The 12,500-nt window shown below is 41.5% G+C and overlaps 1 protein-coding gene across 2 annotated transcripts in view; it reads right to left on the reverse strand.

The window, feature by feature from the left end:
- LOC147014973 (proton channel OTOP2-like) overlaps positions 1-12,500 on the reverse strand; it is an 89,163-nt gene that overhangs the window by 40,631 nt on the left and 36,032 nt on the right. For both annotated transcript variants that reach the window (XR_015050170.1, XM_085849235.1), the window contains one exon: positions 8,514-8,635. Coding sequence is in view for 1 of the 2 variants with exons in the window: in XM_085849235.1 (XP_085705361.1) it covers positions 8,514-8,635 (122 nt within the window). In the remaining variant the exon portion in view is untranslated. The remainder of the gene's footprint in view (positions 1-8,513; positions 8,636-12,500) is intronic.

A 12,500-nucleotide genomic window follows, 5' to 3' on the forward strand; every position in this document is an offset into this window, starting at 1 on the left:
AAAGCCTGGACTTGAATCCAACAGAGAATCTGTGGAAAGACTTGAAGATTGCTCTTCACCGAAGCTCCCCATATAACTTGACAGAGCTTGAGCAAATCTGCAAGGAAGGACGGGAGAAAATATCCAAACCCAGATGTGCAAAGCTGGTACAGACATTCCTAAGAAGACTCGACGTTTTAATCGCTGCCAAAAGCGCTTCAACAAGGTATTGACTCAGGGGGTTGAATGCAGCCTGGGTTTGGCTTCGTGGTTAGGATGCTGGCTTGGGATCTTCGGATGCTGAGTTTGAGCCCTGTTGGCCAATGATTTAACACCAGGTGGGGGTTGACTCAGCCTGTCATCCTTCCGAGGTTGGTGAAATGAGTACCCATGTACTGGTAGGGAGGCACAGCATCAGCGGCATCCAATGAATTATAGCTACCTAGCAACCTTTCTGCCATACGCAACAACAGAACAGGGAGTTTAATACTTATTGACAGCAGACATTTCATCTTTTCATCGACTATAAATGGATGAGTTGTGTGTGTGTGTTTGTCCGAGTGAGGCATACTATACTTTTTGTGTCGATTAATTACGTACCTCAATTCATTAATTACGCACTATTGGAATGTACCTTTTGACCCTTTAGACTGCTGAGACCTCTTCGACCTGTGAATACGCTTTCAGGTCCCTAAAGACCCTGAAGACCCAGATGACCCAAAAGACTCTGAGGACCCAAAATTCCCTGAGGGCCCAAAAGACCCAAAAGACCCTGAGGGCCCAAAAGTCCCAAAAAGTTCCCAAGGACTCAAAAGTCCCAAAAGTTCCCAAGGACTCAAAAGTTCCAAAAGATCCCGATGACCCAAAAGTCCCAAAAAGTTCCTGAGGACCCAAAAGTACCTAGATACAATAAGGGAACTAGAAAATGGAGCATCATACAAATATCTCAGAGCAGAAGAGGGCCACCAAATGCGCAAAACAATTGCCAAGAAATATCTGCGTAGAACGAGGACGATTCTGAAAAGATATCTCACCACAAGAAACAAAATCAAAGCCATAGACCAACTAGGAATATCAGTATTCCAATACAGCTGCAGAATAATAAACTGGCCACAAATAGAAATCAACAAACCAGATATCAAAACAAGGAAACTCCTCACCGTCCACAATACTCCAGCGGAAATGTGAAAAAGCATGTTGTGGCGTCATTATGAAGTTTTTTGGTCGATTCATCATCTCTGAGCTATCCCGAATCAGAATCAGCCGGGTGCCAAACTCACACCCTTGAGAAAAAAATTTGGAGGCGAAAAACAAAATGGCCACCACTGACTTTCGATAAATTCTGTTTTGGGCTATATCTTCACTTCTAATGCACTTACAAACACAATTTTGGTGTCTACTACTATATTTTCATGGTCAACGAATCCGATAATGATAAAATTGAAGGTGCATATACAAGACCTGTCTCATATTTTCAAGATGGCCACCATTTTAATATGAAAAATGGCTATTTTGCAGTTCCACTGATCACTTCGAGTAAGAAATTGAATTTGATGAACCCTCAAATATTAATACTACTCACAATAATAGTCAATGATGGCTGCAGTAACTTACTCGCAATGATCAATGAATTGATGATTATATTGGAATACGATTTTTACACATATATATCCGGATACATGTGGATAGTTGACTATGACTTTGGGTTATGTCTTAAAGTAAGTATGTACATGAATATGATTTTGAAATTACCTTTTACTTTTAGGCAAACAAATATTAACTTTGTTAAGGATGCAATGTTCTTCATTATGTTCAATCTTCGTCATAGTCATCGTGATTAGCAGCTACTAACCTTGTCTGTTCGTTACAACAGTCTGATCCAGCATTACAACTGCAAAACATCGAACATGACATCTCTGCTGCCACACAACCACACCTCTCGGTGGTACATGGCCGGCTGGTGGAGCATCCACACTTGATCAGCTGCAGAATGGTAACTGGTGCAGCAGACACATCAGGATGAAGTGTGGCTGGACACGTCGCACCGTCCTCACCTTCTTGCCATCCATACTTGATGGGATCAAAATTCGGAGGGTCTGACTGAGTGGCCGATTTCCATATAATGACTTGATGATGAGCGCGATGTTCATGTTGAACTAGGCATCATGCGATGGGGGCAATGACTTCAATTTCGGAGCAGAGGTAATCATGGAGTTGGCCATCTTAGACTTCCACAACTGATACCGGTGTGTGGACATATCACATTCGACTTTGGAACCATACCAGGCAGCAATGAAGGTAGTTTCCTCAGATATCATCTTTTCCTCGTCAACTTCCAGCTGACCAAGTAAGGTGGGATGATGTGTCTGCCCATTAGTACCTTCAGCCCTGTGGCCTTTCCAATGCCAAACAAATACGACACAGTATCGCATCCGGTCAGAGCATGTACAGCAGGCAGATATTTGGTGATGCTTTTGTGTTTCAGTGCTGTTTGGCGAATGTCTACGTTCGCCCTCCCAGCACACGGACTCTGCATGGTGACATCCACAGTCATCTTTTCCTCGAGGTAGAAATGAATCAACAGGACAAAGACATCTGTATCGTCGCAGACCACTTTGATGTGTGAGTCACCAGACACCTGACACAATTCTAACTAAGTGATGGATGATGATGACATCTGCTTCTTCATGGTGTGTTTTCACATCCTGTCTCTGGAGAGTGGAATTGTTCCATACTTGTACTGGTGTAGGATCTTTTCCGGTGATCACCAGTTTGGTCTGGTTGTCCACAATGTGGGTCATCAGATACTGACAGATCAAATCGATCAGTTGTACTTTGTTGTAGGCTACATTTAGGACCACTTTTTGCGCTGGAAGTGTTGTGTGTAAGTTGAGTTGATGTTTTCGACTTGAATCATGACCTGCGTGACTGGATCTCGACATTTATTTCGTGCTGATTTTGATGTACCTGTCGAAAATCAGGTATACGTCACAACACTCCAGGTGGTATTTGATGGTTCCCATGAAGTTGATCACAAAATCCTCAACTGTACCATTTGTGGGCCAATGTACAGTCCATAACATGGCGCATCCATCGATGATGACAGCATCTGGAACACCTTGAATTTGACTTGATTGCTCAACTTGGAGTTTCGTCTTCAGGATTGCTTTCGACTGAGCCCACATCGCCCCGCTCTCATCAAACAAGGAGGCTGGGACAGGGGACAGTTCGAAAGAGAGGACATCCTTGATATCAATATCCCTGTATTGTTGGAGACATATGACTCGGGTGTAGATCAATTCGGTATCATATACTGACCTTCCATCCAGCTTGATGCTCGTTTTAGTCAAAATCATCAGGGTCACTTTCTTGGTTAGTGTCTTGTTGAAGCTCGTTGGCCATCCAGATTCAAATTCCGCCATCTGTTGTCATCCAATCTTGAGAGAATCATCAACGTTTACCTTGTCTGTCGCATGAAACATTGTAGTAGACACCAAAATTTTGTGTGTAAGTGCATTAGAAGTGAAGATTTAGCCCAAAACAGAATTTATCGAAAGTCGGTGGTGGCCATTTTGTTTTTCGCCTCTAAAAAAAATTCCTCAAGGGTGCGAGTCTGGCACCCGGCTGATTCTTATTCAGGATAGCTCAGAGATGATGAATCAACCAAAAAACTTCATAATGACGCTAAAGCACGCTTTGCCCTGAAATGGCTGTTTGGCATCTAGACTAAACTGGGAGAACGACAAAAGAGCAGGAAGATATGAAAAAAACGAGGTCACTCTTCGACGTAACCTGATATGCCTCCGCCAACATTATTACAAAATTATACACTATTGTACGAAGTTTGATTTAAATCCCTGAACCCAGATTTTACACATTAAATAATTGTACCTGCCAGACTATGGGTACGATCAGGCTGAAATTTAAAACATATTGTTATGTTTGTGTGGTAGATGGAGGAATTTCATAGTAAAGGAAGGATTGTATGCCTGGTGATGGCTTAATGGTTAGGGTGATGGGCATGGGATCCTAGGATCCTGAGTTCAAATCCCCCTCGGCTGTTGAATTAATACCAGGTGGGGTTGACTCTGCCTGTCATCCTTCCGAGGTCGGCAAAATGAATGCCAGCTTGCTGGTATTCGATGTCGGAGTGGTGACCCATCCAGGATTGTGCCCAATAGCCAAGGAGACTGCTAAGGCAGCACCAACGCACTGCACAGAGTATGGATGGATGGAAGGATTGTACAGAGAAGTATGGGCCATGGATGAGCAGGAGACATCTTGATGTAATTAAAGTAGGGAAAACTGTCAGCTTAAGTTGTTACATGTTACTGCACTGTCGGGGGGGGGGGGTGCTGTATTAATTTGGCAGGGATTAAGACCAATTTCTCCCAGAATGTGATTGCCCCCTGCGACCTTTTCCTATGTTTTTGCATTTACAAAAGACCGGTAATAAAAAGTATCACGTCCTTAAAACAACAAAAACAACCAAGCCAAACCTTTCACCCCACCTCCAGGAATGACAACAGGCAAACCACGCCCCTGGGGTGGATGATGGATGGGCGTGACGTGAGAAGGCGGAGAAGCGAGTGAGGAGATGGCGGTTGGAAGAGAAGGGCATGACGCTTGCTTCTCTTCAACACGGTGAAGAAGGCTGCACGATTCTCGTGTTTGTTTGCATGAATTTGCACGCGTGATGGAGCAAGACGCTAGCCATTGACTGTTCACAGCTGATTCCTGTGAGTCCGTGCCTCGGAGCCTCATGTTGTGCCCTCGGGAAAGAAGGCGGCACCATTTTGCAGAGGAGCGGCGTCGGCAAGTGCAATCGTGAAAAGCTGCTGCACGGCGGTTTCTGAGCCCAAGTGTTGAATATCACCGCCCAAATTTCCTCCTGTACATTTCACGCCCAGAGAGCGGCTCGGCGCCATTTCGGGTGTGGCTTTCCGCACAGGAAGACGCGGGTTTGATCGTCAAGCTCGAAAAAAAAAATCACTTCTGGACCCGAAGCTAAGTGCCAGAATATAGGAGGGATTTTTCTTTTGTTTTATCTTTTCCCCTTGTCCATTTTTGTAACTGTGCGTGGAGGCGCCTCGACTTTAGGGTTTAAGTTACCTCACGATTTATCATGTTTGGTATATTTTCATTATGAATATTTGATTTATGTCCATTAAACTCATTTTTATTAAAGAATGCTTGTGTTTGTCTATTTGTTGTGGGTTCGAGTATAAACCCTTATCCTCTGTCCTGGTGAACACGTCTGGTACGTGCTTCATTGCCCCTCTCGTCCCGCGTGCACTATAATCCCCAAGGATCACATGTTCACCTCTAAAGTAGAACCATTTGGCTATCCATCCAGGTTGGTCTTAACCCCCATGGACACGACAATATATTCCCCATAATCATAATTGTTGATGTTTCACGTCGATTGATGAAGCGCTTCAAGAGAAATAATTTATAAAATAATTTCATTCAATCCAATATGGCTGCCAGACGATGTGACCTATTAATTATTCATGAACACCCTCGTATCCCCATGGCTTGAGGAACATGTAGATGAAGTTTCCCCTCGATCTGTTCAGCCATTTCGGAGAAGACTTTTGAAAGTTTTTATGTGAAAAACAACATGGCTGCCAAAAGACGTGACCGATGACGTCATTGATATTTTTCCCCCCACATACAATTCAGCCTTTGATGAACCTCCAAATTATTCATACTGATTGGAAAAAGCGTTCACTGTATGCAATTATGACATCATAATGAAGCCACAAATTATATCAAAAGAATCACACTTGTTTCGCATGGGGAGTATTTGACATGTGCCAAGTTTCAATTTTTTCCAGAGAGCAATTTCAGAGATAGAGGTCCAAAGTTTTTCCTTTTTTTAACAAGGCTGCCACAACACGTGACCTATGATGTCATAATTATCATAAAAACATTCTATGCAAGTAGTCGCACCAAGTATGAAAATGTTGTGTCAATCGGTTAGGTGGTTACAGAGAAAAGAGAAAAATGAGCATGGCATGGACTACGTATGTACGGATGTATGGACAACCCAAAAACATAATGCCTCCCTGTGACTGTCAGCGGAGGCATAAAAAGAGGTGTACAGATTGGGCATAGACAATGAAGGTTCATTATAATGGTTAAAAGGAGGTCAGCTCAACATGGATGGAGAACGAATCATTATAAATGTCCAAAACCAAGGACACTACACCAATGGCTTTAAGAAAATGGCAGGAATCAGTCAATCGCACAGGTGTAGGTTTTGCAAGGTAGAAACAGGAAGCACGAGCCACCTCTTATCGGGATGTAAAAAAACAACTCATGTCAGAGCAGATGTATACACAGAGGCACAACAAAGTGTGTCGAGTAATTCACTGGCACATCTACAAAAACTTCAATATCATAGTCCCAGAAAACCCATGGAAACATGAACCAAAGGCAATAATTGAGAACAAGAAAGTAACATTCACATACAACCTGATGATCCCATCGAGCGTGAACATAGAAAACAAAGCATTGCAATCAGATATAGCACTTAGGTGCAAAAAGGAAAATAAGGCATTGCTAATTAAAGTATGAGTTCCCAGCGATTTTGGCCGAAACAACGCAGAAATCAAGAAAATGTCAAAAAAATCAAAAAGAAGTGAAAATATCCTGGAATCTGAAGAGCATGAAACTAGTAGTAATGATTATTGGAGCAACGGGAATGATGAAGAAGAACCTTACAGATATATTAAAAACCATCCTTGGGAATATCACGACAAACAAACTACAGTTGGAAGCTGTCTGGGGCATAGTGACGATTCTGAACAGAGACTTCGGGACAAAACTTTGAGAACAAGAAAACTTCACGGCTTGGTCCATGAATCGTGACCGCCCCCCCCCCCCACTCAACTTTCACTCCCCTTCCCAAAATGGTGGTGGAAACTTCCAGAACTGGGAGGACTCTGTTCTGCCTTGTGGAACCCGCATATGGAGAAAACAACCAAGACACACACAGTAAGGGAGTCAGCATATGTATAAATGATCAGAGGTAGAGAAAAGGGTAAATTAGTCACTTACTCCTCCCTGTGGGGACGAGAGTTATTTATTAATTCGCAAAAAATTTTTTAGCAGCGTCTTGTGTAGCGAACGCTGCTCATAGAGAGCTCGACATTGTTCTTCTTCTTGTTGTTCTTGTTCTTGTTCTTGTTCTTCTTCTTCTTCTTCTTCTTCTTCTTCTTCTTCTTGTGAAGACAAAACCTTAATCTCTCAGACTCGGCTCTTGTATATACAAGATCCGGATCTCCTTAAATACTGAGCACATGTACACATCCTCACAAAGACGGTGCCTTTTGAGAGAGTCTATCATGAACTATTAAATATATTCGAACATTTGCTTTAAAGTTTCAAAAAGTTCACATTACTATTTAAAGATTATTCCATTTATCGTATTGTAATTTCGTAAATACATTATTTATTTCGTAAATATACGATATATCGTAAATACGTAAATACATTATGACGCGTTTCGCTATTGGCTTAATCAAGGCACGTGACGAAATATCGGAAGTTGTTGTTGTTGTTGTTGTTTTTTAATATTTACTTTTTTAATTTTTTTTTAGCCATATAAATCTTTAGGACGCTGCTCGTGGACACATTTGTCTTTGTTTTGATAAGTATGTTGATCGCTTCTGTTCTGTCCGCTAACCTTTAATCGCCTACAGGTCACAATTTTAAACCTATCTTCACAAAACTTCACCAAATGGTCCGACAAAATACTATTTATTTTTGAGGTCAAAAGGTCAAAAGGTCATCATAGGCCAAAGGTCAATAACCTTCTCTAATCTCTAATATCCTCAATTTCCATCCGGTTGACTTGAAATTTGAAGAGGATTTGCATATCAGAATTCAACCACCAATTCTTTTTAGGCCAAAAACTGTGTGTGTGTGTGTGTGTGTGTGTGTGTGTGTGTGTGTGTGTGTGTGTGTGTGTGTGTGTGTGTGTGTGTGTGTGTGTGTGTGTGTGTGTGTGTGTGTGTGTGTGTACATTTATGAGGCGTCACGAGGAGGAGTGATGTAAGGGCCACATCGGCTATTTTGGAGTTAATGCCATATAGCACTATTTTAACCCTTACCCTATCATCCGAGCCTATCATTATCATATCATTAAAAAATGTCGCTTACATCACTCCTCCTCGCCGGGCCTCATATATATATATATATATATATATATATATATATATATATATATATATATATATATATATATATATATATATACATACATACACATACATACATATATCAGTATATCTCAAAAAGTTGTGGCCGAGTTATGACAAAATTAGGTTGACGGGTTGGTTCAGTGACAAGAACAAGCGTATTAGATTGTGGTTCAGATCCAGCCCATAAATGGGATGCAAAACGTAAAGTGTTCAGCCTGGCGGAGGTATATGCTCCACCGAGTGCTGTTATACTTTGTTCTGTTTTGCCAAAATGTCCTCTGCGAGCTCTATTTTAAGCTAAAAAATAAAATGATGAAAAGTTACCTCCATGCCCAGTGGAACTTGAAGATTTACTCGTGAGGCTGTCAATGTTTTCCAACGATTCATCAACGATCGTGTGTAGCCAAATCAATATGTTGGTGGACACTGTGTGCATAAGTCCAAACCTGCATTCAAGAGCACACACATGCACATGCACTAAGCATCGGTGAACCAGTTGTATTAATGTGCTCGTACACGTGAGTGATTTGACTGCGTGAATCCCAGGTGATGTTCGTCATGTTGCTGGGGTCTTGCCCAAGGGTTGCGTCAAGCTCGCCTCAGAATATAGTTTGTATACGTCACGTGAGCTTCCACAACAAATAACTGCTTTCGCCTGAATATTGTCTCATAAATCACTATTTTGTCGGGGATGTTGCACTCATTGAGCAAAATTCTGACAATTTATCAAAGCCGTTGATGTCATATCCATGTTTGACTGGCACTCGAGTCAACACGAGCCCTCGGTTTCATAGAGGTGTTCACTTGTCATCCATGGGGAAAAGGAAAAGCAGATTACATCTATTTTAAAATTTAATTCCAAACAATCTGCGATTGCTTTACAACTTTGCAAGGAAGCTGCCTGCTGTTTGAACAAGTGTGATCATATTGTTGGAGATCGTGCACGCAGTGTTAAATCAGTCCGGAATAGTAATCACCACCTGGGATTCACACAGGTGAGTCACCCTCAGTGTACAGCTGCTTGACGACCTTGCAAAATCTCATTAAATGTGAAAACATTAAATTTACAGATGCATCATTCATTCAACAGCCATTTCACAACATTAGATCATCTCATGAAATATGTAGCAACCGGTCTGTATGCAATTAAATAACTTCCTGTAGATTGCAAAATATATTACTGCACAATGTGGAGGAAATTATTTGATTAAAAACCAATTATTTGATGACCTACATTACCCTAAAGGGGCTGGCAGGATGGCCTGAAGGTAGGCACACTCACCTCGAAGCTGTGCAGCCTGAGTTTGAATCCCGACACATATATAAACTGTCATCCTGGTGTTTCACAAGCTGGCTGGTTCATCAATGTGTGTGCCACGGCATTTGTTGGCGGACGTTAAAGATCCCACAGCGTCCTTCACGAAGAGTAGGTGAGCTATCGTCGGCACCCTGGACAAATTACAAATTCCTGCCCGAACTTCCGATGTCGGAGCGAAGACCCTTCTCGGAGTGTAACCCTCCCTACCTAAGGAAACTGCTTCGGCAGAACAGACGCTCTGTACAGAAAGACCATCCCTGGTACATTACATGATTTCATATGTGATGATTACTGGACTGGAGTATTCTATGAAACTGAATATTGAAAGTAGCCAATGATCTTTGAGCTGGGTTTGGACGAATAATAGGTGTTCCGAGAGCGAGAGGCCAAAGACATGGCCACGACCTCAGCTTAAATGAATAAAGTGATTGCAGTTCAATAAAAGAGCCTGACCGGGTTTCTCTGAGCACACCAGCTGTGTTCGTACGTGTTGCGAGCGTGAGTAAACTCACAACACTACAATTACTTTTAAAATATACAAGAATCACAACTACAAACTTGCCTCGCAAAATAATTTCAACATTATCGCACGTCTCATTTTGGTATAACTTGAAATGAAGAATGGAGTCGGACATGATAATGAATTGCTCCTGACAGTCCATGAGCAAGTAGGGGTGAGCAGTACCACCTGGTAGGACCAAACTTCATCATATATTTTACTGGCAAATACCACCCGTCACTTCGCTGTTGGGAAAACCAAGATAGGGGTGGGGAGGAAAGATGGAGGGGGGGGAGATGGGTTGGAGTGAGGGGGAGGGAGAGAAAGAGAGAAGGAGGAAGGAGAAGAGAGGGGGGATGGGAGATATCAAAGATTATGTTATGCTTTATGACCCCACACACACACACACACACACACACACACACACACACACACACACACACACACACACACACACACACACACACACACACACACACACACACACACACACACACACACACACACACACGAATATACACACACAAATATACACACACACGAATATACACACACAGGAATATACACACACACGAATATACACACACACGAATATACACTCACACGAATATACACTCACAAATATACACACACACAAATATACACACACACGAATATACACACACACAAATATACACACACACAAATATACACACACACGAATATACACACACGAATATACACACACACGAATATACACTCACACGAATATACACTCACAAATATACACACACGAATATACACACACGAATATACACACACACGAATATACACACACACGAATATACACACACAAATATACACACACGAATATACACACACAAATATACACACACGAATATACACACACAAATATACACACACACGAATATACACACACAAATATACACACACGAATATACACACACGAATATACACACACGAATATACACACACACGAATATACACACACACGAATATACACACACACGAATATACACTCACACGAATATACACTCACAAATATACACACACGAATATACACACACGAATATACACACACACGAATATACACACACACGAATATACACACACAAATATACACACACACGAATATACACACACGAATATACACACACACACGAATATACACTCACACGAATATACACTCACAAATATACACACACGAATATACACACACGAATATACACACACACGAATATACACACACACGAATATACACACACAAATATACAAACACGAATATACACACACAAATATACACACACGAATATACACACACAAATATACACACACACGAATATACACACACAAATATACACACACGAATATACACACACGAATATACACACACAAATATACACACACACGAATATACACACACGAATATACACACACACGAATATACACACACACGAATATACACACACACGAATATACACTGTTCAGTTTTATGGTTTTGGTGTCATGGAGGAGACCCACACACGCACACACACTCCATAGTATATGTGCCATACACGTCATCGTCGTGTCATAGTCAGCGTGCTTCTTCAGTTGAATTTAATGTTCCTGGCTGCAAACATCCTGACTGTTGATCAGCGGGACAGAGTCGATGTGCTCACGTGACAGGCGACACCTGTTGCTGGCATATCGTGCAGCAAGCGCTGTGATGGGACTCGATCTGTGCACTGATGCCTCATCAAGTTAGTGGGTTCGATTAAGTTATATTAATGAGCCTAATATGGTCACAAATAAACGATTCGCAGTATGTTGTCCTGATGAGGCCACAACAAGGGCGAAATCTAGATCGACATCTCTGCTTTTGTCTATTTGTGACCAGAGGCTTTAATCTCAGTCTGCAATGGCTTGAGGACCATATGGATATCTCCGAGTTTGGAAGTGATGTGTTGCTGAAATTTTTGCACATGACATCATCGTCGTGTCATAGTCGTGTCATCTTTGAATGTATATATATATATATATATATATATATATATATATATATATATATATATATATATATATATATATATCCAAATATATTTTAAATATATAAAGTAGGAGTTTATGTTTGTTTGTCCTCTTATAACTCGAAAACTACGCATCACAGAGCAAAACTAAAGGCATATTCGAATCAGCACGTCTCACAGGTACGACATCACACCTTAGATGTTTAAAAATCCAGAAAAAAAAATCGTCTATTCCCCCCCCCCCCCCCCCCGTTTCAATTTCTCTGCCGCGATTGATTGATTTTCCGCATCGCTACATTTTTATTCACAACCTGAACAAAATAAGACAAAGACAGACTAGTGGATGGACAGACCAGTGAACGTTTACAAAGTCTATGATCAAAATTTGACTTTCTAATTTTAGATGCCCTGAAAAAGGAAGAGCTCCATTGGTCCCAAGGCAGCTGCAGCTAAGCGAAAACACAATAAGAGACAACAGGAGAGGG

This window comes from Eptatretus burgeri, chromosome 12 (genome assembly GCF_056783735.1).
Source record: "Eptatretus burgeri isolate ZD-2024b chromosome 12, Ebu_testis_v1, whole genome shotgun sequence".
Taxonomy (NCBI): Eukaryota; Metazoa; Chordata; class Myxini; order Myxiniformes; family Myxinidae; genus Eptatretus; species Eptatretus burgeri.